At 38.6% G+C, this 26,903-nt stretch overlaps 1 protein-coding gene and 1 long non-coding RNA gene across 2 annotated transcripts; one reads left to right on the top strand and one right to left on the bottom strand.

Annotated features, from left to right (window-relative positions):
- The first annotated feature begins 2,935 nt into the window (after positions 1-2,935).
- Positions 2,936-8,523, top strand: CFAP161 (cilia and flagella associated protein 161). The gene is made up of 7 exons (XM_005241518.4): positions 2,936-3,086; positions 3,247-3,336; positions 3,509-3,744; positions 5,052-5,136; positions 5,913-6,071; positions 7,157-7,230; positions 8,178-8,523. The coding sequence occupies exons 1-7, from the start codon at positions 3,024-3,026 to the stop codon at positions 8,362-8,364; spliced, it is 894 nt and encodes a 297-aa protein (XP_005241575.3). The 5' UTR covers positions 2,936-3,023; the 3' UTR covers positions 8,365-8,523.
- Positions 5,133-24,672, bottom strand: LOC129784947 (uncharacterized). Its single transcript, XR_008748247.1, has 6 exons — positions 23,927-24,672; positions 22,578-22,710; positions 19,892-20,044; positions 19,445-19,535; positions 5,967-6,069; positions 5,133-5,342 (listed from the first exon to the last, which is right to left on the bottom strand). It is a non-coding gene; the product is annotated as an uncharacterized LOC129784947 (long non-coding RNA).
- Positions 24,673-26,903: the final 2,231 nt, after the last annotated feature.

The following is a 26,903-nucleotide window of genomic DNA, read 5'->3' as shown; positions in this document are numbered from 1 at the left end:
CCCCAGGTAGTAAAGGCAGGCATTAAAAACATTCTCATCCAACCTGCATATGATTAAACATTGTTTTAGTATTTTTTTTTCGGTATGAATAGAATTTCATAAATTGCTGAACAACAGTCACACAAGTAAAGATCATATTTTTCACCGTGAAATAAGAAGATATTTCATGGAAGAGCTCACAGAAAAAATTGAAGCTCTGCTAGTTCTTCCAAATAAAGATGGCATACTGCTTTCTTGGACTTAATTTATGTTCACATCCATTCAGACCTTACTCTTCTACTTAGATTTGACTGAACTGATAATTTGTCCTACTGATACATGCCAATGCATTTATATATTAAAGTATGTAAAACATGCTCTATCGCACGCATTACCGATAATCTTAAGGCAATGAAAAGCATAACCAGTGCAGCCTTTTATGTAAATGAATGGCTTAGACAGTTCTATATGCTATTTTGGGTCTTCTCAGCCATTTAGTTCTCTTACATTAAAAAAGGAAAAGATAGAAAGGGAAAAAGATCTGTAACTCTAGAATAGTAGGGCATGAGTTTCTGAAAGTACACGGACTATAATTTTATTTTGGAATGGCTTAAAGAAAAAGGGAACTACTAATGTTTTCAATAAAACCACATATACCTTTAAGTCTGGTCAATTTGTATACTGGCGTAAAGCATAGACCAATTCTCTTAGAAGTACAGTTTTTCTTCACATCTTTTAGTAATGCAAACAACTGTTAGGAGTAAACACAGATTTTATCTGCTTGAAAGGAAACTCAGCTGGCTGGAACAGGCCTGTAACCTTTCCTGCAGTAAAAATGTTCAATTTACAAACATGTTCAGGGAGTTCTTTCTGTTTGTTTTCATGGAATACTAGGCATTCAGAAATTAAAGCTCTCCAGGTGACAAGGTTAGTCACAGCATAATCTTACCAAGACATCCATGCAGATATTTCTGTACACTATTACATTTTGAGTACAAATACCTCTTTCTATGTAATATTTGCATCAGAATCTATAAGCAACTAAGTACAGATGGCACATAAAGCTACAAAACTATGGAAGCTTTCTGTGGATTCTATATATTAGCTAGATGCACAAGACAGAGTGCATGTGTCTTCTTAATGATATGGCTGAGTATAATACATAGTTTTATAACGGTGATTTATTACTGAATATGGATTTAAAAGTGGCTTGGTTCTGAAACAAACAAACAAACAAATCCAAATATCTGAAACTTCTTAGACATGGAAAACTGAGGTAAGCAAAAGTAAATTGTTTAAGTTGAAATATATTATGCAGTGTTGAACAAAAGTGTGATAAATCCACTTTAGCATTTGCGTACCAGTATAATTAACTAGCCACCCTAATCAAAACCTTAGCTCTGTGAAAACCATGATCATCATTTAAGTGCTAAGTAGAAATTACTACAGACACAGGAAAATAATTAGATCTCCTTTTCTGAAAACACTTTAGATTTCAAATCATATCTGATCCTTCCAAAATTTGTTTGGCTTTTGATATTCAGCTGAGATGAACAAAGTTTCTTCCGCATTTCAGTTAAACAATTTCAGCATCGCTCCTAACGTGGCTAGGGAAAGCGTCACCTACCAGAACTGACCACAAGGTGGTGCTATTTGAACGGAAATGGGTTGCGTGTCGCCAGAAAGGTTTAGGTCAGGATTTGCTTAATAACTTCTTGTGTAGTAACATTTGGTTTAAAAAAAACAAACACAAAAGATCCAGGTTTCGCGTGAAAGAAACTGGCTGATAACACGTAGCCCAGCTGTCCACACACAAAACATTTTATTTTAAGCTTTTTAAGTTGTCTAGCACCAAAACTTTATGATAGTAAGCTTGCAAGAGAACCACGACAGTTGTAAAGGGAAAGTGTCCTGTGCAAAGATCTGCAAATCACTGGCTTAAGCTATCTAGAAAGTAAACACACAGCATATTCACTTAGCCTATCTTGCCATAGATTTCAAAACTAAAACAGTAACAAACCAAAATATTTGTAATCAAAAAATTCACCTAATGTATTCACTCAGGCTATATATAAGGAAGACTTTTTTTTTTTTTTTACAATAAGGGTGGTGAAACAGAGGAAGGGTTGCTCAGAGAGGTGGTAGATGCCCCCCCCCCCCCCCCCCCCCCCCCAAACATTCAAGGTCAGGTTGGGCAGGGCTCTGAGCAACCTGTGGAAGATGTCCCTGCTTGTTGCAGATGGGGGTTGGATTAGATGACCTTTCAAGGTCCCTTCCAACCCAAACTATTCTATGATTTACAAAATTCACCAATACTGTAGTGTTAATGTCATTAACTCATTTGTTGCACTAAGCTGATGCACCACCTTGACTGTGCAGAGTGTGAAAGGCTACTTGACTGTAAGCCCCACACTACGCCTATGGCTTGGCTCACGTTCTTGAATTTCAGCATCAGCGTAGCTTTACCAGCACACAGCTGAAGCAGCAACAGAAGTACTTGGGTGTCCAACGGCACCTGAAAAGGAGTCAGCGTTAGTCAGGTGGTCAGAAGCCCCCAGACATGTGAGGAGAAAGAGCTGCTTTGGGCCCAGCAGCATCAGCATCCCCTCGGCACATCCTGAAGGAAGCCAAGGGGCTGCCCAACCGCCCCACGGGAAGCAGGCCTCCTGCTTGCAGAGCTCCTGTCAGACTGGGCAAAACCACAAGGCGATCCGAATGGATTTTTATTTTTATTTTTTTTAACTTGCTGAGGCCTTTCCTTGCCAGATCTTCGGGTACTCCCGAAAGAGCACGACCTGCACCGGTGGGACGCCTGCACGTCGCAGGCAGGCCGGGCTCGCGGAGGGGGCCAGCCTTGCTCCCCCGGGGGCCCCCCCCGACCGCCCCCCAGCAGCTCCCGGGTGGCGCCGCCGCGCGGCAGCGAGAGCCCGCCTCCTGGCCTCCTGGCTCCCGCTCATTGGCGGGCTCCGCCTCTCCAGCGTCCAATCGGTAGCTCGAGTGGTCGCCATGGCGACGGTGGACGCCGCGCGGCCCAGGCGGCAGCCATGGCTGCCTACGGCCCCGGGGTGCGCATCGGCCGCTGGGCTGAGGCCGCGCGTTTGGAGGAGGTGCGGGGCCGGGGCCTGCTCTGCTCCCCTCCCGCTCCCGGGGGGGTGGGGGTGGTGTGGTCCCTGCTCCTCGCCTCCCGCTCTTTCCCCCTAATTCTTTAAATTCCGTTGAAACTTGAGATTGTGAATGCTTGATAACATGTCTGTCCTTTGCCGGCAGGACCGCCTAAGGGATTTTGTGCATAAAAGAGAACGAGGAGAACTTTTAACACAGAAAATAAACAAACTTCAAGATAATCTTTTCAAGAAGGTAATTTTTTAAGAAAATTATGTCAATCCTCTACAACTCCGCATAGAATGGCATAGATACTACTGCTGTCCTTTACACACTGAGAATGCTATGGATTAGCACTTATATGCTAAAATACTGCTGATATTAGGTTCTGATAATTCTGTAAGAAATTATGTATGTTTTGATTTAGATACAGCTGTCGGTATCTAAGGATGGATTTGTTCATTTTGGAGACACTGTTATGCTTTTGAACCCAGACAGCAAATCCGCGGTGGAAAATTGCCCTGGAGCGTGTGGTGCTCTGACTTTGGCAATTAGCCTGGATGAAATATCCGCGTATTTGGCCGAATCACTGCAAGCCCCCCGTGGAGTTAGCGCAGTCAAGAGCGTGGACCCAATGGGTCAAAATACTTTTTGTATTTTAAGGTTCGTCACTTTATTGTGAGTTGTTTTCAATTACTATTTTAGCTTTCAATGTCTTGTTTTGAGGAATAGGCAATGCAGTTTGCCAATATACACATGAATTTGAGTAAGATTAATTTATTTAAGAAAGAGTCTTTAACTTGGGTCCTGCATTAAGCTTGATTCTGCTCCACATATTACTGTGAATAATTCCAAGGAAGTTTAAATCAGTTTAGAACTGGTGTGAAACCAGAATTGAGTTTACTGTATCATTTGGTAAACTCTGCAGCTGTTTTTCATGCAGTCATATTTCAGCTGTAGAATGCAAATCATGTCCAAATATCACTTAGTATTGTTACTCGTTCTCCTGCAAATAAGTTCTCTGAAGCAGAATTCTGTGTCAATGCTTTTGCTGTACACAAAGTGGACAGCGTTTCTGTTGTCCTAAATATACCCCTAACCAAACAGCATATTCTCTCTCTCCAAAACATATTTAATTTCAGCTTTTTGTGGGAGAAGAAACAGAAGAACAGGGTCCTGCTCAATGGCTGAAAGTTGTGCCTGAGTGCATGTATTTAACAACAGTAATGGTGCGTAAGAGTACAACCCAACCTGTACGATCCTGATTGAGCAAAACACTTCAGGTTAGGCCTGAGAAGAAAATTTCATGCCAAGAGCATAATTTAGGCCTTCTAGAACTGCAAAGAAAATATTTTTGCTTAGCTGCTGTCTGATCTTAGTCGCTGGCACTGAATGCTATTGAGTCCCTCATTAACTGACTACTAAGTTCATCAGGTACTTAAGTTTTTTATGCTGAATATACTTAGAAAGCCTTGCACTTAATTTAATGGTTCTTTAATATAAAATACAGAAATCATTCTGGAAATTGGGATATAGCAGCATGTAAGTTGATGTAATGAACCAAATTATTGAATATCAGTTACTTATATTATTAGCAACATATATTAAGTTACAGACAAACATACACTGTTCTGCTTTTAGTCTGATTTTTCAGGTGCTTGTATTAAGTATGTTTTAAAGGAGCCCTCAGTGCTGAATTCTCGTTGGTTTTTCATTGGATGTTATCTTCCCAGCCTGCATGTTGATGAATACATCATAAAAAGTAATCAATATAGTCTATTTCTATTGTTAAATATTTTAACCAGTAAGTCTTGTATGAAATGTCTTTTTAGTTGAGATTTTAACCTATTTTTAAAAGTAAACTTAATACAAAGTGTTGCCTCAAGACTTAACTATAGACCAAAACAAACAAACAAAAGAATAGTAAAGCTGACTATTTAAATGTCTCTTCCTTTTTACAACTTCAACAGTGTTGATGGAAGTGCAGTGGGTGAACCGATTAGATTTGGACAAAACTTTCGTCTTGGGACAACAGGAGGGTTTTCTGACCAAATGGTAAGGCAATAAAGTTGCAAATGGCAATGGTAGCATATACTGATAGTGTGCCTTTAATAACCATGTATGTATCTCTAATGCTGTACAGTGGTACAAAACATATACAGAATCATATACAGATCAAGATAAGCAATACCTGTTTAGAAAGTTTGCGTGACTTGCCTGAGATCAGGTGTGCAGGCCAAGGGAGCTCTCTGTCAGAATGACTGGATAAAGATTTTAAAAAAGAAAAGAAAAAAGGAAATGAAAAATAACTTGGGAGTCATGAAAGAATTCATCATTAGAAGGAGGGTTTTTTTATACTTTAAATAAATCCAAAATGAGAAGATTTAATTTCTTGTGAAGATAAATCTATAGTGGGTATATGAGGTAACATATTATTCTTATCATTCTGAGGGAGCAGATTTCTATTAAATGTTACTGTTGTTTCCCTCTGCAGGTTAGAAGCAAATAAGACATTACATGTTACACATGCACTTAAAATAAATCACCACAACTTTGAAAAAATTTTCCCTCTCAACAGCTCCTGTGGTGGGAATTTTTGGAATGTAAACTCGTTTTTAAATTAGTATTCACGTCTGTATATAGAACAGCTACTTAATGAGTTTATCAGCAGTATAGAATCTGTCTTGTGAGTTTTGAATATGTAACTTTAGCTTGGCAGAGTGATTTTTCCGGAGCTGAAAGAAAATTTTTTGTGTTGAATTTTTTTTTTAAATTACATATCTTGTTTCTTTTCTATTTATACTGTCCTTTATATATATTTTTATTTACAGTTATATCTAGCGAGTGACCATAAATCATTTATAAGATTTGCTAAAAAATCTTACCTTCAGCAAGTTTTTTTGACAGATGAGCTTTCCTATTTGACTTGCTGGCAAGCTGCCTTCTTGGATCCTCAGCTGCGTCTTGAATATGAAGGATTTCCAGTTCCTGTAAGAAATTAAAACTTTGAAAATTTTATAAAGATTTAATTGATGGTAGATGGTGTACATTTAAGTAGATGGTGTACTTATGAAAAAGTTGTGTCCATTGTATTCACATATTTTCTTTATGTAAGTTCTGACCTGTAATTTTGGGAAGGGGAAGAGGGAAGGAACCATCTCTTTAACCAGGGAATCTGCCTATACAACTATTAGGTTCTGCTGTTCGTTTTGAGGTTGACTTGCTCAGTTTTTCTCATCAGAATTTTTTAAAGGTCAACCTCATCATGTTGTAAGGATGCAGTACTTGGAATCTGCTTTTCAGAACTTCTGAGCACTGCGCTCCTTTTCCAATATTAGGAGCTGTGATTAAGAACCCCTGTACATTACATTTAGAAAGTATTAAAAAATACAGCCTCCCCAAGGCATCTGAATAAGTGGATGCTTTTACAAATGTAGGTTTTAACCTTTTGTAAACACATTAAACAGATGCAGTGTTTTCCTGTTCCGCATAACTGCTAGGCTTCCTGAAGTGCTGGATGTACAGCAAAATATAACAATATCACTGTTCCTCTACAGCCTTGAGCTGTGACTCATTTACATGAATCAGCTCACTAATGAACACAGTCAAAATTAGGTAATTGTCAAAGACAACATTCTTTATTCACAGGCCAATTTCTAGGCTGTTTCACCAAACCATCTGGATCTCCCATGTGGCAAATACCAATTTGAAGAGGACTTAAGGCACAGGCCACTGGAATGACTCTCTACCTTGATTTTTTTTAAACTTATTTTTTTGTTGTTAAGTGCACAGCAGAAGGGAGTGGAATGGAACGTATTGCATAAGAGGATGTGTCTGACCTGAAGGCTAGAGCATTTTGCTGGTATAAGCTATTAAGACAGTTATGTTGAAAAGTGATAGGGTATAAAAATACCTCATTATACATAAATGTATAGCCATCTCAGACTGATATAGAGCAATGTGGGCTTACACTAAGCAGTAAAGCATTTAATTTGAATAACATTTAATTTTAATTAAAATAGTTAAAATTAGTGTCAAAATGTCTGTTAAGTGTCTTCCTTTTCTTTTTTTCCAGGCAAACTCTAAAATTATCATTAGTCATTGCCATACTAATCGGAGCCTAGCTGTTCCAAGGAACTTTTGGACAACGTAAGACTAATTTATAACTGGCAGGGATGTGCATAATGATGTGCCAACATCAAGAATTACTGTAAGAAGCAAGATAGGTGCTTTAGGAACACACTGAGGAAATGAAAAAGAATGCAGAATGCACGTTCTCCTTTCCAACTATCAGCTCAGTCTTATGTTGGTGGTTTTTTTTCTTTGTAATTCTTATCATATTATGCTTCTAAGTCTTCTCTAGTTGATTGGTGGTTCTCCCGTTGAGTATCTTGAGCAATTACAGGGGGTTTTTGGGGGTTTTTTGGGGTTTTTTTTGTTGTTTTTTTTTTAAAAGGAAAAATGGTATACTAAGAAGCGTAAGGAATAAGAGAACTAAATAAAACCACACTGCATAAAACTGCACATTGCTTATGTCCATATGAATAAATTTCTCAAGAAATTGAGGTTAAACCCACAATTCAAGTTAATACGCATGCATTAAATCAATGTTGATTAAGCATTGTTAAGGAGTACACCAATTGTTTCCCATTAAATTCTTAGCAAGATCTGACTGAAGATTTGTGTCAGGTTTTTGAGGATGAAACAAGGTCTGATAGTTTGAGTCTGAAATAGTTATTAAGTAGCCAGAGTCTTCCTCAGTCAAAGAGAAATGGTGATGTGAATGGATAGGGAACCCATCCAGCTTGTACATACTGAGCTGGTGTATCAATGCTTATACTGATGGGTCTGCTTTAACTCTGAAACGAGAAAGATGGCATTTCCCTTCGATTTCAAATGCCTAAATTATTCATAGGAAACAAAGTGGACTATTGTGTTTCTTGTAAGGGTCTGATATTTGAAAGCATATGATCATATTTCTGAATAAGCCAAGAGAAACATGAGAAAATCTTGAACAATTCACAGATAATGCAGATTTGCTGAATTTGTGTATATATTAATTCCTCCTGCCCATGCCCTTTTCTTTGACATTGCAGGTCTTATTTTGGAAAAGAATATGAAGTGATTTGTCACACTTACCTGGACTCCCATAAAGCTGAAGAAGATAAGAATTACTGGGAAATAGTTACAGGAAATCCCAGCAATGAAGACAGTACAATGACTGACAGACCGAACCCTCACCCAAGGGGCATCAGAAGGAATGAGTTTCATGAAGAGACATAGAATATAAAAATCCCGGACTATAGCCGATACAGGTGGATGAGATTCTGATTCTTGTTTTTTCCTGTTCAGATTTTAGTTTTAGAGATGGAAATGCAAGTCTACCCTTAGTAATACTGCATAATCTTATTAAGTCATCAAAGGCAAAAACTAATAGAATTTGATGAAACCATGCATAACATCAAAAAGTAATCTGGAAGGGTTAATTTTCCCATTTTCATGTTCACTGATGGCAAAAGCTGCCAGAATCCAGGAAATCTAATATATTGTCACTAAATTACTCCTCTCAGAGTCTATTTTAGAAGTTGTTTCAAAACCAAACCACTGTCACACTTCTAAAAAGGGTGAGTGTACAGTTTTCAAAACACTGAAAACCAAACTCATGCAAACTATCATGAGATAATTTGACATTTAAAGTTCATCTGAAAGTTGGTTGCTGAGCTTGTTCCATGCTCTGTCTAGTACAGTGTTGCCAATTATTAAAAAAAATGACAAGTGAAGTCACTTTATCTCGAGATTGGCTTCCAATTTATGGGAATTAATTTAAAAAGGTATAAATTGAGTTTTGTCCATGTATTCTAAACATTTAAATGTCAAGGAATCAAGAACTTGAGCACAGTGATATAGACTAGAGACTTCCAACAGCCTTTTCGATGCATCGCCATGTTTCATTTTCCTCCCACCCACAGAATTTTTCAATCCATAATCATTTCTACCAAGTTTGACAGCAAGGTAAAATTGTTGAAGAAAATTAAGCTCCCACAAGTTTCATGAAAATAAATGCCAAAGTAGAAAAAGAATAAGAGACACTGAAAGTTTATCCAGTAAGAAAAAGATTGTAGTCTAAGTTCATACCTAAATAGACACCAGAGAATATACATGAAAAACATGGCCTGAGAATGGTAAAAATTTCAGCAGGAACCCACATTTTTTTTAAATAAAAAAACCAACAAATCGTAAGAGGCAAAGACGTAGAAAACAGATGTCATTACTCCATAAAGTTACCTGTCTTTATATGGAAACTGAAATAGCACCATAGAGAACCTTCTTAATATATGATATTCCATTGTGTCCATTTAGTAAAACCACATGTATATGTATTCCATTTCTTACTGTACTACAACAGCGGGCTCTTTCTGCATAAAGTGAATGTGAGTAAAATACTATACAAATCTCCAGCCTCAAAAAGGATTCCAAAGTTCTTCAATATTCATAAAGGTCAAATATAACTTTTTAAGTTTTACCAAAACAAACCCACTAAACTTTCATAGAAGGGACCGATCCAGTCATATCTTCAAGCTTCGTTTCCAGATAGACTACCCGTTTCAAACCCACTGGCAAGGCTTTAAAAGTTCTTGCCTCTATCCAATATCAATTAAATCAGCAGACTGCAGAATCAGCCAAGTCGCACTTGACATACAGAGCCTCAGAGCAGGAGACAGACTACGGTTCTGTGACATGGCAGGTTCGCTTTGGGGGACTGTATTGCAAAGGTCAGGTTTTGAATTGCACTCCTCGTGCAAACCTTCACAGGTCTGTTATAGATGGGGTATTGAAGAGGAAATTATCTTTAGGAACTTTTTCTTTCACTTTCTGTGTAAAGATATGAAAGCTGATGCATGGCAAATAATGCACATTTTTGTAGAGGCACTGCTGTTACTCCAATTTACAGAGATAAAAATCCTGCATATTTTCACAATAGATATGTATTAAATCAGAAAAACAGGCTGCACAAGTGTACTGCAGTGTTTCTAATTTGAGCGTTGTGAACATTTATTGGTATTAGGGATAGTTATTTCAAATCTGGCAAAGTCTCTTTCCTCTGGGTTAAATGTAAGAAACAAGAGGCCTTAAACCAAAACTGTTGCTGAAACAAAGCTTTGTGTGAACTCATGCAGGAATGAGAACTGTGTGGGCAGAGTGTCTTGGCCGGCTGATGTGCATAGGAGTGTTTGTGTGAGCGTGCGTGCATTTGTGTGGAAGAGAAGTAATGCAGGCTGTACAAAAACAAGTTCTGTAAAGTCTTAGAGGAAAACCAAAGAGATAAACAAATACAGAAATTAGTACAGATGCAGGTAATGCTGGAATTAAGTGCTGATTAAAAGTGGCTTGGAGATTTTTGTGTGCATTTTAATCAGTCTATACTCATGGGAAAGGACTTCCCAAGCTGCTGGAAAATAAACAGGATTGAATCAACAATTCCTGATTCCATCATCGGTTTTTCTTCTTACCTAATGCAGTTTTAAAACCACAGATTTGTGCATAGCTTCTTATATCATATAATATGTATTTATAATTCAGTTGATTCATGATATTGAATACAGATCTGTTACCTAGTTTTTCTTTTAAAAACTGTTTTTTACAGTTCTTAATATTGTCCACATGATGGCACCACATTTTTCTAAACAGCACAATTATTGCTACATACATAAAACAACTTGAAATGTTTAAATCCAAGTGAGTCCCTGATACAATGCCACAGTAGCTAACCAAGTTAAATCAGGCTTGAATTCTGGGCTAGGAGATGTCATTAATGTTTTATCTTGGTTTTGGAAAATGAAATTATGCAACAAAGGTAGAAGAATGTAGAACATTGTGTTGCATACAATCAACTTCTTAAAGTTAATTTGAACATTAAGTAAGTTGTAACTAGAACATACTTACAGGAGATTATCTTTAGGAACTTCCCTCACTTTCTGTGTAAAGATATGAAACCTGCTGTGTGACAACCGATGCATGTTTTTATAGGGGCACTGCTGTTCCTCCAATTTACACAGATTAAAATTCTGCACATTTTCACAACAGATTGACATAATTCTGCTTTTTTTTTTTTTCTAGTTTAATACCTACCAAATCAATCAGGCTGTGTAGAATGCACTGCAGTGTTTCTAATTTGACCATTGTGGACATTTATTGATAAACACAGAATTAATACAAAGAATTATGGGATTGACTATTAGTGCAGAATCTGAACAATCCTGCAACTGCCAGTTAGAGACCAAACATAGTCTAGTGGATGGGGTAGTGGAGATCTGAACCATGCTCCAGACCGGGCCATTGTGTAGCTAAGGGCAGGCACTATATTTTGCTTACAGTATTACATATCATGAAATATGGACAGTGATGCTTGTCTCATTTGCAAAGCACTTTACCACATACCAACAAAAAGCAAAATCATGTATTAAGAAAGCTTTTATGCTTCTTCCAAGTCAGGCCCAGTATGGATAGCTCTACAAAGTACATTGTGGGAAGATAAACCTCACTTTGCCTCCATTCCAGGCAGCTCAAAAGCTGTTAGCATGAAGCTGATCCTGAGCTATTAGTCCTTGCTAAGGGGCAGGGTGCATTAGTTCAGATTTAGTGCTGTGCTAATACAGTTTTTCATAGGCCTGAGGTACAGGGAGAATTCACATCTGCACATTTTGCTGTGCAGATGTGTGGAAGCAGCACAATATTGAAGTAAAGAAGAGGTACGGAGAATTCGAAGAGTCGGCAGAGAAAAGCTGACAAGTTAACTAGTTAACTCACACAGTGGTAACACTGGAAAATGAAAAGCCAGTTCTAAATCTGCCTTTTCTTCCATCTCCTTTGCATGCTTCCCCAACTCATATTTCACATCCCATCTCCTCTGCCTTGCTGTCTAGCTCAACTGATTTGCTGTGGTTATAAAGTGCTCTTCTAGCACTCAGTGCAAGCCCCTGGCCCCTCACCCTAATCACATCAGTACCATCAGAGGCTGCTTTTCTTTTTAGTGATTGTCATGAAGTATTGTTTTAGCTCAGCAGCTGATCGCAGGAGGAGGTCATATGCAGGTTTAGTCACTGGATAAAACATCTGAGGTGAAAAATTAAAAAAAAAAAAAGAAAAAAATCACAAAGAACGTTACAATAAGAAATTCCACACAGCAGTGGAAGAAAATATCCAAGCACTGGAAAATTTGGAGGAGCTGGCAGGTAAGAGGGAGATTTTGATAACATCTGTGCCCCCTCACTGTAAATTACTGTTGCACGTCTTGTAATTTGAGGGCGGGTGAAGTGTTCTTTTAAAAGCTGTTGTGTTAGAAACACGTAAGATTTTGTTTTAATGCATGAAAACTAAACTGAAGGGGCGACAAAATAAAAATACAGATGTGAAATGCAAAATACATTAAATACAAGTGAAAATTAGGAAATCTCTGTGTCATTTTGACAGCTATACTTTCCTTCTAGTTCTGTTCTGGTTTAGGCTGTGTCTCAAGTCTTGCCTCCATTCTCTGTCTGACCTGCCTTATCTCCTTGCCATATACAGTACAAAGAGGGGCAAGCGACAGTTTGCTAATTCCCCCATTCATGCTGGTTTGACTTCATCCTGGAAGCTGTAAAAGGGAATCTAATCCTCAATACTGCATTCCCCTGCGTAAGAGGCAGAGTGGAAAGATCGGTCACCTTGCTAGATGTGTGCTATTTCAGCAGGGATACGAGCAGCCATAATAATGTCAACTACATGATTTGCATGATAGGTTAGCATTATTTGTAACGAGAGGGAGCACTTGCCATAAAGACCAAGGAAGACACCCTCCCATTTTGTTTTTGGTTTGGGTGTGTGTTTGTTAGGTTTTTTTTGTCAACACTGTGTATAGAGGGTATCTAATGAAACAATTGACATTTTTCTTCAGTTTTTTTCACTGCTGGGCTTTTACAAAGCAATGCCTTTTACGCAAGAGAAAAGAATCATCAGTACAGCACTAGAAAGCATTGCTACAATACAGTCACTTAGCTTTCTCTCAAGAAGTTTCTATATTTTTTAGCAAGGAGGACTCAAAGTACAGTAGAATAAGTACAAACATTAAAAAATGCTTGATGACATTAATACTCACATTCAATGATGAAATTAATTCATATGGATGCATCTCTGCTGTATGTTTATATGAGAAGCTCAGAGAACTGATTTCCCAACATCTGTTAAATGCTGCTTCATATAGTACGTCAAAACAAAACTAAACAGACCATCCAGTTACAGGCCAGCTAGTATATATGTTTCTATAATGCTGGTCTTGTTTTAATTATAGGCTTCTTGGGGCAGGGACCATATCTTCATCTTTTTTTCCAAATACAAACTACAGCAGAGAAGTTCAGTAAGTAATAGCATAAAGCTGTTATTAAAAGGGGTTGTAAGATGGCAAGAAAGTGAAGTAGACCTAGTGCAAATAACCAGAGATACAGTCATATGAAATCTACACATAAACCAGTGCCAAACAGTAAACTCTTAGTGTGGGGTATGAAGATATAGCTGCCTAAGTAATTCTGATGTTAATGGGGGTTGCTAGGAGAGGAGCCCACAAACCACAGTGCTGTCCCTATGGGTATGACAAACCCACAGAGGGGAATAAGAATTATACATGGCAGTGTTTATTTATATATATATATATTTAGTTATTTAATTATACAGCATATTAGTTAAAAATACCTAACCAACTGTTAGCACAAGTCTCATTTGCAAAAGCGACACCAGTCCTGAGAAATTTAAGACCTGTTTCTGCAGCTTGTTCACATTAAAACTGTTAGGAATTAGGTTGTACGTACATTTGGAGATCTTGGTCTGACTAAGAAAATCACTTTCAAAAATGGCATTTAGCTGTTTCTGAAAATGTTACCTGTAGAATTTATCAAAATGTTAAATCCCTAAGCAAAATGAAAGCAAGAAACCAGTGAATAAGCAAAGCACTGAACTTAAGTTTGAGTTATCTTTCCTTTATGGGTAAAACCTCTTAAAATTCCTAAAATGCTAATTAGTATGGATTATTGTTAAAGTGTCTCTAAAAGATTGAACACAACAGTTTGTGAAATCTACATCAAACAGCATTTTCTATCCTTCCTCCTTGGTTTCCTACCACTCCTCTTGCTTGGGCTTTCTGCCTTTTCTATATCCTGAAGAAACAACTCAGTAGTTGTTTGGGTGAAAGTTTAAGGTTCATCAGCTGTTCTGGTCTTTTTGCTGACAATTTTGGCAGCATCAGTTTAGCCAGAACACCCAAGATGTGTTACAGTCTCACAAATAACCAGTGGATTTAACTGACCATGAAAAGACACATATTTTGCCATATAAATATACATAGAAATAAAAATGAACTGGCACTATACACACATACACACACTGGGTACTTTAAAGCCAGCACAGAAATAACGTAGTTCAGCATATGCAGGAGAACAATCTTTCCTCATCTAAAATTATTAATTGGTTTCTTTAGAAACTACCTGAACTAATTAGATCTTTCAGTGTAATCCTAAGTGGTCAGGGACACATTCAGGTCTCATTATAAATGGCTGAACGGCATCAAATGGAAATCCAGAATAACGCTCTAGCTACACTTACTGCTTCGTCATACCCCCTTTTTTCTGATCTATCACCATTCCCCTTTTTCTGCTTGCTGCACAATTGTGTCCTCAGGTTCTACAGCTAGTCTTACAGAGGAACCAAAAAGTTGCCTAGAGATGGGTCAACTTAAGAGCTGTGCTCTTTGTTTCTCCTAAGCCAGTCAGTGTGATAATTCTCGCTAGAACACGTTGAGTAGAGGACCTAGATCACTTTACTGTGTAGTCAATCATTCATAATTACGACAAAAGCAACTTTTAACCTTGGTAGTGTAAGTTCCATGATAAAGTCCTGATTTATTTTACTGTGTTTTGTGAATGTGCTGCCAAAAGGGCAGGTGAAATTTGGTCTTCAAAACTACCTTATGGAAACTCCAGCTTTGGATCAAACCAGGCATTCTGGCAGAAATCACCATATTCTACAGAATATTTACGACCAATAAAATATTTGTAGACCCTGAAAAAATGTTAAAAATTTGAGCAGGTTTCTGTCATATTGGCAAAACATTTTTGGGGAGTCTCAAGCAGGCATAGTTGAATCCATCAAACATTCAAACTCTTTAACGGAATGGGCAACTTGAGAGGTAACTAGAGTGCCTCCTGCCTTATTTCCTGGAGAAGGGAAGCCAACCAGCATAAAGGGGAAGGGCTGAACATGAAACTGCAAACCTTATAGACTTAGTGCAATTAACTGGCCTAGCAAGTTCTCAGAGAAAGTGGTCCGCTATGGTAAGCACCAAGACACACATCAGAGGGTGAGGCAGTCACCCAGTGATCAGGCGGTCACATAGCTGTGTAGCATTACAAATTCATGCTTATCCCTATGGTGAAGTAAAATGTATACTAGATCATAATTACAAAAATAGGGGGTGGGCTAATTTCTTATGTACGTGGTAAATTCATGAGCTCAGGTGAGGGACAGTAACTATGTCTTTTGTTTTCATGATAGCAACGTAGATCAGTGGTCATAGTAGACAGAGGTAAAGAGCAAAGAGACTAGCCAGGCCAAAAATCCCCTGCATTTGAGCCTTCTGTCTCTGGTCGCTGTTTCAAACAAAACTCCTTCCATTTCCCTAGGTAATACAGGCAATGGTATTCTATTCTGCGCTTTCTCATACACGTATCATGTGCCTTTTCATCCCTCATTTACCGTATCTGTGCATCAGCATCCATCTCTGTTAAATAGGCATATCTCTTTCCTAAAGAAAGATATAGGAAGTATTTTGTGGGTGTTTATTAGATGCTCTAAGAAAAACACAGAAATATTACAAAGAAAATATTATCATTGCTCTTAAGTGTCTTCGCATTCTAGGATTTACCATAAAATTTGTCTGCATGTATTTGCTCTCAAATGGCACCAGATTTCACAGGTTGAATTAATAAAGCTACCATTTTTGATTAAATTATCAATTTATCCAGAAAAAAATTCTCTGGATCTATTCTCTTTTCTCCACATTCCTTTTTCAGACAAAAACGACAATTTGTTTAAAAGGGATCCATGTAGCTATCTCAGTAATTATAATATACGACAACATGTGACCTTTGATACAACACAGCTTATTGTTCTCACTGCTCATTGGAAATTTTGATGCTTCCAGAAGTACTTGTAATTCAACGTTTTCCTCTGTCCCATGCTAATTAATATCTAACTATTCATCAGCTGATTGTACCACGTTAGGCGGTTATGGAATTTTGTCCTTAAGTGTGAACTGATTTTAAACAGTGTCACACTTTGGGACTTGTGAATGGTTTCTACTGAACACTAGGCTTTATACAGTATTCAGAAACACCAACACAAATTCCTGCTTCCTATGAAATTAGCTTAACAAGGATTTGGGGAATAACTATTTGCACTATATGGCTGATGTGTGCAACCTTTTAATCTAAGCAATTATTTCTGAGAACAGAATGTTCATTCATCACAGAAAGAATTGAGGCAAAGTTGATTTATACCAAATATTTAGCCTATTACATGACACAACCATTAGCTGTTTGGCTTTAGAAGTTAAGCATTACATATAAGCTAACAAGTGATGAAGGGGTTTTGGTCAGCCCATGTAACCTATAGTAATTTTAAGTTTTCTGCAATAACACAAGGTTCATATTGTAAAGAAAGGTGGTGTCAGAATTGGTATAAACACACAATAATGATTTTTCAAACATATTTGAAGCTCTTCTACAATTTTTTCCAAATTTGCAGCAATTTTCCCAAATAAACAGTGCAATTAAGTGAGCACAATCCTGCTGTGTAACTGTCATGAAGAGGGTATTCATCACCTAGAGTTCTTGTGCCTGCCACACAACAGCATTGTTGGCTTAGACAGGCTTCCTGAGGGTGGAACAATGAAGCTAAATCTAAACTGACAGGCAATGAGTTAAAAAATGCACCCGTGAAAACAAAGTTACAGAGAAAAAGAACACAAACTAAACCTGTTCAAAATAGAAGCAATCTTGTAGAGTTATCTGTCCCTGGGGAGAGTCCAATATGACATTAAGCTTCTGAGGTGAACATAGGTTATTTTCCCCACAGGAATAAACAATGATCACCTTTACAATTTAGTAGTCAAAAATAGCCATAGTTATATTCTTCAACAACAGTCTATGAAGTTTTGGATTGATACTTTTCTCTCTTGTTGATCAAAGTTTACAAAGTTCACTTGAAAGAGAGTTTTAGAGATAAAAAAACCCAAACCCAAACAACCCTTTTTCACAGTTAAAACCAGTTTGCCCCATATGGTTCCTCTACTGCAAAAAGATCATGGTATGTCAAAACCACTGGTTATGAGATAAAAAGCGTATTGGGTTTGCATCTCAAAAAACATTAATCTATGTAATGTTTGCATGCTGAGTACAATCAGGGCAACACCTAATTAGTTATAATAGCTTCACTTAGTTAAACAAACCATTGCGAGGTGAATCTATTTTACCTGATTTTGCCAATTGCTACATTACATTCTTCCAATCCAGGAGAATAGTAATGCAAAATATGAATGGCTGAGCAGGCTTTTGAAAAAAGAACTAAACAGAAATGTAGCTCTCAAAGTTGGTTATGAGAGCATTGCTGTTGAAATGTGATTAGCCACTATGCCCAAAACAGTACATCAATATGGTGGTAAATTGCATAGAGCAGAATAAGCATTCCAGGAAGTTCTAATTATTGATGAACTTTCATTCAACTGTATTTCTGCCTTCACAAATGCATCTGCCTTCACAACCCAGTCCTCTAAATTCTGTCTAACAAAGGTCACACAGACAGCAAAGAAATCACATTGCAACAATCTGCTGGAAGAAAACAAAATACATTCTTCAGTCTCTTACTGCAAAGCACACTCCTCAGACTTCTTATAATTGCTTTCTGAACTCTTCCCACCTTGTTAACATCTGTGCTAAAAAGAGCAGATGCCAGAATTTGACATAGAGTAGCTTGTTTAATGCTTTATTCAGTAGTAAGGATGCTGTTAGTCCTTGATGCTTTTTGGCACATGCATCCATTTTCAAGGCTACATCCAAGGCCACAGTGAGGGTGGGTGGCCTGAGGGTAGCTAAAATCTTGCATCCTCCACCCCCTTCCTATTCTCACTTCTTTTTGCTTGAGCAGTCGGAGACCAGCATCAAGGAAGCAGAGAGGGGAAGGTGGAGAAGTGAGATGCATTAGGTATGTGCTTGGGCTCAATAGGCTAAGGACACGTGGGAGGTGCTTTACTGAATTCAGCTGTTAGTGAATTGCTCCACACTGCTCTTGGGAGACCAGAAGGGACTCTGCTTACACACTGAGATTACAATTTTCTCCCCTCACCACTCTGCTGCTCTTAGGTAGATGCCAGCTTTGCCTATAACTACTCTGGCTGTACTTGTCCGTACAGGCTTTTAACTGCCAATTACCATTGAACTCTTTAAGAAAGAAATTAAGATAATGGATGAAAGTATAAAGGGGTATAACCTACCCGTATATTTTGAATGGCATAAAATGCTTAAAGGTAAAGAATAACTGAGGACTAAGAAAAATACTATGATTCTAAAAGTAGTGAAGACCAAATTAAAAATACAAGTTAATGGCTATTTTCAGCTGGGAAAGATTAACAAGCAGAGATCCCAAGACCTACACCAAAACTGGGATTAATTTAGCAAATTTACTACTCATCTGAAAAGTAAGCATGCAATAGCAGAGACAGCATACTTGGGAAATTATATGTGATCATTTAGAAAAGCCACAGCTTTAAAAGAAAAACACAGCCCTGAAGGAAGGGATTGGACAAGATGGCAGCTGAAACTTAGCGTAGGTAGGTGTGAGGTAACACGTATTGAAAGGAACAATTTGAACTATTCATACACACTGATGGTTTGCAAAATCACTCAAGAAAAAGTTCTAGGCGTTACTGTGGACTGCTTAGTGGAAACTTCTGCTCAGTGCACAGTAGTGGTCAAAAAAGCAAACAAGATGTCAGGCTGTATTAAAGATGGATTGGAGAATAATACTGGAAATAACACCACCACCATCAAATATATCAATAAAGTATTCTTCATTTTAAGATTAGCTTATTTTGCTTTCATTATGTGAAAAGAAATAGGAATCATCCAGGAAGATAATTAAAAGGGATTCAGGGACACAGATAAACTTCTATAAAGTGAAAGATTTTTAAAGGGTGTCAGAATCATGACTTTTTTTTTTTTCTCTAAACTTCTCTGCTCCTCAGTTCATCAGTTTGTAAACAAGGATACCGGGAGCCACTGACCTTTGTCATATCTACTGAGATGAATGGATGAAGTGTGGCATACAGACTGTGGATGAACCTCTTTTGAGCACAAGGGCTGAATATCATTTCCCTGCAGTTCCAGAAAAAAAAAAAAAAAAAAGGAAAAGGTCAGTTCCTCCCCAGACCTCTTCCCTGCTCTCGTCTGAGCTCAGCTGGCAGGGCCCAATCCAGCACCATGTCTTACCCAGCTCAGGCTGAGCTGATGTCTATATCCAGCACCTTCTACTCTGTCTTTACCCACTTCCTCAGATTCAGTTTAGCACCCTAGCTTGAGAACTTTCCTCCTTTAATCCCTTCCTTCCCCTCATGCCCTGCCCTTACATATCTGAACTACCCTCTGCTGCTTCTACAGTCTCACACCAGTTACCCCACTGCTCCCCACATGGCTTTTTAGCCCACTCTCCCCTCACAGCAGGCACAGCTCACCAGTTTAGTTCCTTCAGTGTCTGCTGTCAGGATTATCAGCACTGTCGGACACCCATTAATTTGCCTCCCTTGCAGCACCCACGCAGCAGGCCACTTCCCCATGTTCTGCAGATCACTGATAGAAGCGCATGATTCTGTTGGCGTTATGCATCACTATTCATGGTCAATGAGAAAAAGTAAAATCAAAGGTTAATTTACAGCAGAGGAACACCCACACACACATGCACACCACCCAGCTTAGGACTATAGAATGTCTCAGGGCATATATTGCTTAGATATTAATTAAGGCAGGAGGTTTCTCTCCTAATTACTTGACATGCCAGGCTGAAAGCTGTCCTGTGGATTACAGACAATTATATACACCAACCTCTGTGGTTCCTAGGGTAGAGTGCTTGCTATAAATAGATGTCAGATTTGTAAATTTAACATTGTTTAGTCTGAGGATAAGTGAGGAAAATGGGAAACTCATTTGCTCAGCAGTGGAAGGGTGTGGAGTGTTGTTTTCTGCTGAGGATTTTTATTTTTATTACTAAACTCTTGAAAGCCTAGGGATGTCACAAGGTCCTTTTGCTGTTCTGGGCTGTGAAACCAGGAGGGGAAAATATGAACTGATGCAGTTTTATATAACTTACAAATGCATTTAGCATTTTCTGTGACAGTGAAGGCAGTTAGAAAATTTAACTGTTTCTTTTGTGAACTTTGTTTTGTTTGTTTGGAAGTTTTCTCTGTTCCAGAAGAGCTGTCAATAGCCTTGTCTAGAGCAGAGGCAGTACATTTCCTTCCATAAGCAAAATACATTCTAATTACAATAAAAAGGGGAGGAAAAAAGAAAAAATTGAGTTATGCTGTGAAATGGCATTATTACCTCTCTAACAGGAAGCATATGGAATAGTAGCATGCACATAGGTCTGAAAGCCAGGAATAAATCAGTGCTAGTCTAGACATGCTGATTCCAGCTGTGGTCCTGAAACAAACTGTTAGGGCTAGAATTTGATTAAGTCTAATCCATCTGGAGAGGATGATCAACAAAGGCAGAATAACACTGTCCCATCAGAGTTGTGCTAGAGGTACTTATATTATGGCTGGGACACAGGCAGCGTTACCCATTGTAATTCCCACTTTCTAACAGGGACTGGATTCACAACCAGTATCAGAAATCAGGGTGTACATCCTATGGAATGGTAACTTATCACATAGCCCAATTCTCTCCAGTATAGAAAAATTAGCAGAGGAAATGTCTTTACTCAGTCCTGTCTTCCACTTCTTAGAATGGCCATCACTCATTATTTCAGTTGTGCTTTCCCCCCTGTGGCTATAACATTTAGTTAACTAATATTTATAAGCACCCAGAAGATGGAAAGCCTGCATATTATCTATTTAGGGTGAGGTAATCACAAAAAGACATAAATAAATCTTGACTGATGATGTAATTTCAGAGAGAAAAGCACTAGCAGAGTCTTACAAACTCTCACAAAAACACCTCCTCTCTCATCCTGCCTCCCCTCACTTCCCCACAACAATGAATCTGTCTCAAGTGATCTGATATGAATAACAATTGCACCTCCTTTACTATTTTCTTGTTTTCACACAGCAAAAGGATCCTAGTTTGTGTCTGTTTGCTTTAGTTTGATTTCTGCCATGCTCAGACAAAACTCCTCCCTCCACTACACAGGCTTTATTCACCAAAGAAAAACCTCTCAAAGCCCTTGCAGACCTTATGAAAGGCGTTTTGACTCACTTGGGTTAAGAGCACTGTGTGTTTTCTTTCTTCTTCCTTTTTTTTTTTTTTTTTTTTTTGTGTGTGTGTGTGTTTGTAAAAAGTAATAAATTAATCATTTCAACTTTGGGTGAGAAGTTTAGGTGTTGTATTTGTACCATGCAACTACATAAACACAGAACGAGCCAGTTAACCAATGAATTGCAGGAATGAGAAGTGATGAGATGATCTAAAACATTTTAACACATTTTTCCATATATTAGCCCTTGAACTAGCTGTGTTTTGCTTTCTTACAACAGACACAAGTCAGTAAAAGTCCAAAAGGAAAGTCTGAGGTTTTATATTTCTGTTTGTGGTACAGGAAAAGGGTTACGATCTCAGTGGTTGATTCAGTGAAATAACATCTCTTTTATACACATCTGCCTAGCAAGTAGGGCGGTAGTTGGAAATACCCAATCTAAAGCATTAAAGATTTGCTGGCAAATAGCAAGGCATTTTCTGCAGAGGAAAAGTTGTTATACTGAGTAGTCACTTTGAATGCTTAGGAGTTACAGTCAAATATCCAAACACTGTGGAGTTACACTGCATTTATTATTTTGTCAAGTATTTAACACACTGGGAATTGACTCTGCTGCATGTTTCATATCCAAGAAGGCATGATAATAGTGGACTTAAATAAGAAGATACTTGGCAATGGTAAGTGATATTTTTATAGCACGTTATTTAGGCATCATACAGTCAGCTCTTTTTCTATGTTAGTATGCATCATTTTCAGCTGTTTTAATTTCAGAATTTGAAAAAGAAAACAGAAAAAGGGTAAAACCAGAGATGTTTCACAAACTATGTTTTTGTCTGCCTATTCACTGTCATCACTGTTTGGTTTTTAAATTAGATAAGAAATTTGAAGTAAATTATTGTTTTTCTATAATCAGCATTATGACTTAAAACAGATGCTCTACACGGAAGTACCTTTATTTAGGACACTTTTAGTTTGCTGTGTAGTATTTCTCCTGTTTCTCATGACACATATAAAAGCCAGCAGAGTGGACCAGGGACTTTTGTGTCTTGGTAGCTATCTTCAGTTTTGAAGGCCTTTCTAAACCTGTGATATTATAAGAGGCAAAAGAGAGACAAAATCACAAACCAAATGTTTCATTACTCAAAAACATTTTAAATCTACAAAACCTCTCTCACTGGCAATTAATATTCATATATAAGATAAATGAATTAATTTCAAAACCAGATGAAAAGGAGAGGAAATTAGATTATTAATATTTTTTTTAGCTTTTGCGAAGTCCATTTTTTTCCGGAATTGTTTCTAACCCTTTCTACTCATTTCACATCTGCCGTGTAACTGCAGACAATATTCTTTATATATTTTATTATCCTTTAAAGAAACAATGCAGAAAAATGCATTTCTTCATGGGAACTGGATAGGGGTAGTATCTAATCCTCTGAAAACATATATACATTTCCAAACCCTTTTAAAGCTAAACATTAATATGATTAACTACTACAGTTTCAGAGCACAGTTCCAAGCAAGACATCCAAATGCACTATTTACTTGAATCTCTGTATGAACTAGCCTATACAGGAAATCAGTAAATTGCTCCAGAGTCTCAGCCTCAAAGGGGATATGTATTTGTTTAGTCATATACTATAAATAACATCTGTAGACTTGAAACCTTGCCAGCATTATTAATGTAGTGTTCATTTAATAGTATCCTTTATTATGAGCCTCATTAGTAACTGATTCATACAGTACGAGCCTACAGAAAAAACATACAGGACACACATATTGATGATATATTATCCATACTGCCAGTGTAACCTCATTTGCTGTAGAGCTGGTATGCTCTGAGCTGAGCATACACCTCCTGGCAAGCAGCCCCTTGGGAGACAGTCAGCATGGGGGCTTTGGAGCACCCCTTGCTGCTCCTTTGCAGAGGGATTGTTGTCAGGATGGAGTTTGGGACAAAACACTCGCCTCTTCCCCCACTGTACCACCCTGTGGCTGTGAACAGATGACAAAGCTGTGGGGCTGTCAAATTGCTTCAATTTATGCTGAAGGGCTGACCTAACAGAAGATGGCCTTTTCATCACTTTTAAAGCTCTTTGCTATTAGTGAGCACCAGTGAAGTGTTCTGCTGCTATTATTTGCCTAGGGCTGCTATGACATAATATTTGTGCTGTCAATATTACAGTACGACACATACTGTACACTGTAAAATAACTTGCATGCTTTATCATATGCAATAAGCTTTGTACGCAATAGATTCTGCATATGAGATGGGTTGGTGTAGGATGTCATTACTTACCACCAGCAAATTCTTATTGTTTTCTAAGAGTAGTTAATTGTTTCATTCATTGTCCTATTAAAAAAAAAAAACAACACCCACATTTAATTATCTCATAGTACTTTTCATCAGAGAAATCCCCACTCCACACATCCAAGAAGGAAGATGACAGCCACAACTCATTTTCATTGAGGAAGACAAGGATTCAGAACTGCAGGAAAGTAAACCTACCTCAGGTCAAACAGAATGTCACTATCAGAACTGGAAGGAGATCTCCAGACTCAGTAGAGTGTTCTGTCAGAAACTGAGCAGATTGTTACTTATTTATAGCGAGTGGTGTATATTAGGAGTGGTTGGTAAGATTCAGTTATAGGTAGTTTATGCCTTTGCCCAAGATTAATGCGGAGCCTAAACTGATACTGTCAAAGTCTTAACATTTTTCCTCTACTGTTTTATGCATTTAGGGTCCTCTGTTTTGGCCAAAAATAGTTAAAAAACAACTTTAAAAACTCCTGTTCTTGTATGCAACCTTCAAAAGTCCGGGTATTCTTACCTTTTGAACATTTAAGTCAAGTCTTTTAAAATTCACTCCACAAATTAAAAGTAAAAAGTCAGTTCAAAGGATGTTGAAGAAAAAGGAAAGAACAAGAACAGAAATCCTGGGTTATGGATGAGAAGCTCAACATGGCCCAGCAGTGTATGCTTGCAGCCCGGAAAGCCGGCCATATATCCTGGGCTGCATCACAAGGAGTGTGACTGGCAGGTCAAAGGAGGTGATTGCCCCCTCTTTTCTGCTTTCACGACACCCCACCTCCAGTGCTGCATCCAGCCCTGGGCCCCCAACATAAGGAGGACATGGACCTGTTGGAGTGAGTCCAGAGGAGGGTCACAAAATTGATCAGAGGACTGGAGCATCTCTTCCATGAAGAGAGCCTGAGGGAGTTGGGGTCATTCAGCCTGGAGAAAAAAAAGGCTCTGGGGAGACCTTACATCACCTTCCAGTACCTAAAGGGGCCTGCAAGAGAGCTGGAGAGGGGCTTTCTGGTAGGGCATGTAGTGACAGGACAAGAGGTAACGGCTTTAAACCAAAAGAGGAAAGATTTAGATCAGATATAAGGAAGACATTCTTCACTGTGAGGTTGGTGAGGTGCTGGCACAGGTTGCCCAGAGACGTTGTGGATGCCCTGTCCCTGAAGTGTCCAAGGCCAGGCTGGATGGGTCTGGGAGAAACCTGGGCTGGTGGAAGATGTCCCTGCCCATGGCAGGGGGGTTGGAACTAGCTGGTCTTTAAGGTCCCTTCCAACACAAACCATTCTATGATTCTATGTGTGGTCATCTTGGAACATGACTGCAGACAAGTAATTGGGACTCCAGAAGAGGCTGCTTCTTTTGGTAAATCCATACTGAGACAAAGGATATAGTTAGTACTAATTCTTTGGGAGAGATGGCTAGATGTTCTTTGGATCAAAAATGAGCATACATAAGGAAAGGCCACTGGAAAATCTGACCTCCCTGAGCACATCTCTGGTCCAGAGTCAGGGTCATTCAGTGGCTGCCCTCAGGAATAAGCCTATACTGTAGTACCTGGCATTGTGTAAGCCTCAACACACTGTTTTACACATTCACAGACATACCAGCTTTGTGTACATACCCAGACAGACTTTCCATATAGTCTACTAACAAGACAGACTCAGTCTGGAGGCAGACAATTTGTCACACAATCCAGTCATATAGCTGCTCTTGTACCCTCCATCAGCTGCAGAATAAATATAGTACCTGTGATCTGAGTTATGCCAATTTGTTACGGATTAAGGTATCCCTTCCACTCCCTAATGCTATGGAGCTTAATTACTATCTGGTAGCCCTGGACTACAGACACTATGGACCTAACAGTTATTTTTCCGATGTTTAAACTGAGGTAATCACAAAAACCCCAAAGCAATCAAATATTAGGTCATGCAATAAAGTTCCATGAAAGCTCCCACCCCATGGTCCCTCTTATCTTCACAAAAAATGCTGGGGAAGTGATCATGGGCCTTTACTGTGCCATAACAGTAATAGTCAGGCTCTTTTGGAGAAAGACAGAAATAAAAGCAAATGAGCATCAGGATGCAGCAATGTTTGAAAGAAACAGTAACTAACCAGCGTAACAATCTATCTAAAGGTATATCAAGTTTTCAAGACTGGCGGATAATGTCTTTACATTCAGATTTGGTGCTTATTTTAAAAGATACGCTTTATCTGGAGCAGAAGTTACTGCCATCAGCACAAGAGTTATAGGTTAAATTTTTCTCTTTGACAGGTCAATTAGACTAGCTATTTAGAATAACTTTTTCTGGGCTTGAAACCTGTGAATCTGTAGGAAAAACGCAAGATCAGGAATTTACCTTTGGCCTCTTCAAGGACCTACTTGGTGGAATCCCGTGGATTAAGGCTCTAGAATGTAGGGGGGTCAAGAGGATGGTGTCAGGCCCTTTTCAGTAGTGCCAAGTGACAAGGGGCAACAGGCACAAACCACAGCACAGGAGGTTCCATCTGAACATGAGGAAAAACTTTGTTACTGTGAGGGTGACAGAGCACTGGAATAGGCTGCCCAGAGAGGTTGTGATGTTTCCTTCTCTGGAGACATTCTAAACCCACCTGGATGCGACTCTGTGCAACCTGCTCTAGGTGAACCTGCTCTAGCAGGGGGTTGGACTAGATCTCCAGAGGTCCCTTCCAACCCTGGCCATCCTAATTAGATTCTGTGAATCCTCAGCTGAGAGCTACTCAGTCACTAGCTCCAAGCTGTTTAACATTAGATACCACTCTGAAGGTGCAGGCCAATTTCAAAACATAGAAGTCAAGTCATCTCCCAAAGACACTAGATCCTAGGCTGTTTAGGATGCTATAGCTGACTCCAGCACCATCTATTGCATTTATGAGCAGGTTGTAATCAGATCTCATGAAGCACCAGCAGCATTATATTTTATGCCTTACCAGGGAGCTATTTATGTGA

Source organism: Falco peregrinus, chromosome 1 (genome assembly GCF_023634155.1).
Source record: "Falco peregrinus isolate bFalPer1 chromosome 1, bFalPer1.pri, whole genome shotgun sequence".
Lineage (NCBI taxonomy): Eukaryota > Metazoa > Chordata > Aves > Falconiformes > Falconidae > Falco > Falco peregrinus.
The sequence above is the reverse complement of the archived record's forward strand: the minus strand, read 5'-3'. Positions and strand labels throughout refer to the sequence as shown.

Excerpts from the sequence above, each read along its gene's own strand:
- CFAP161 (XM_005241518.4), top strand. The coding sequence starts at position 3,024 with ATGGCTGCCTACGGCCCCGGGGTGCGCATCGGCCGCTGGGCTGAGGCC. Across the intron at positions 3,745-5,051 it reads AATACTTTTTGTATTTTAAG|TGTTGATGGAAGTGCAGTGG; the intron begins GTTCGTCACTTT and ends CAACTTCAACAG. Across the intron at positions 5,137-5,912 it reads GAGGGTTTTCTGACCAAATG|TTATATCTAGCGAGTGACCA; the intron begins GTAAGGCAATAA and ends TTTTATTTACAG.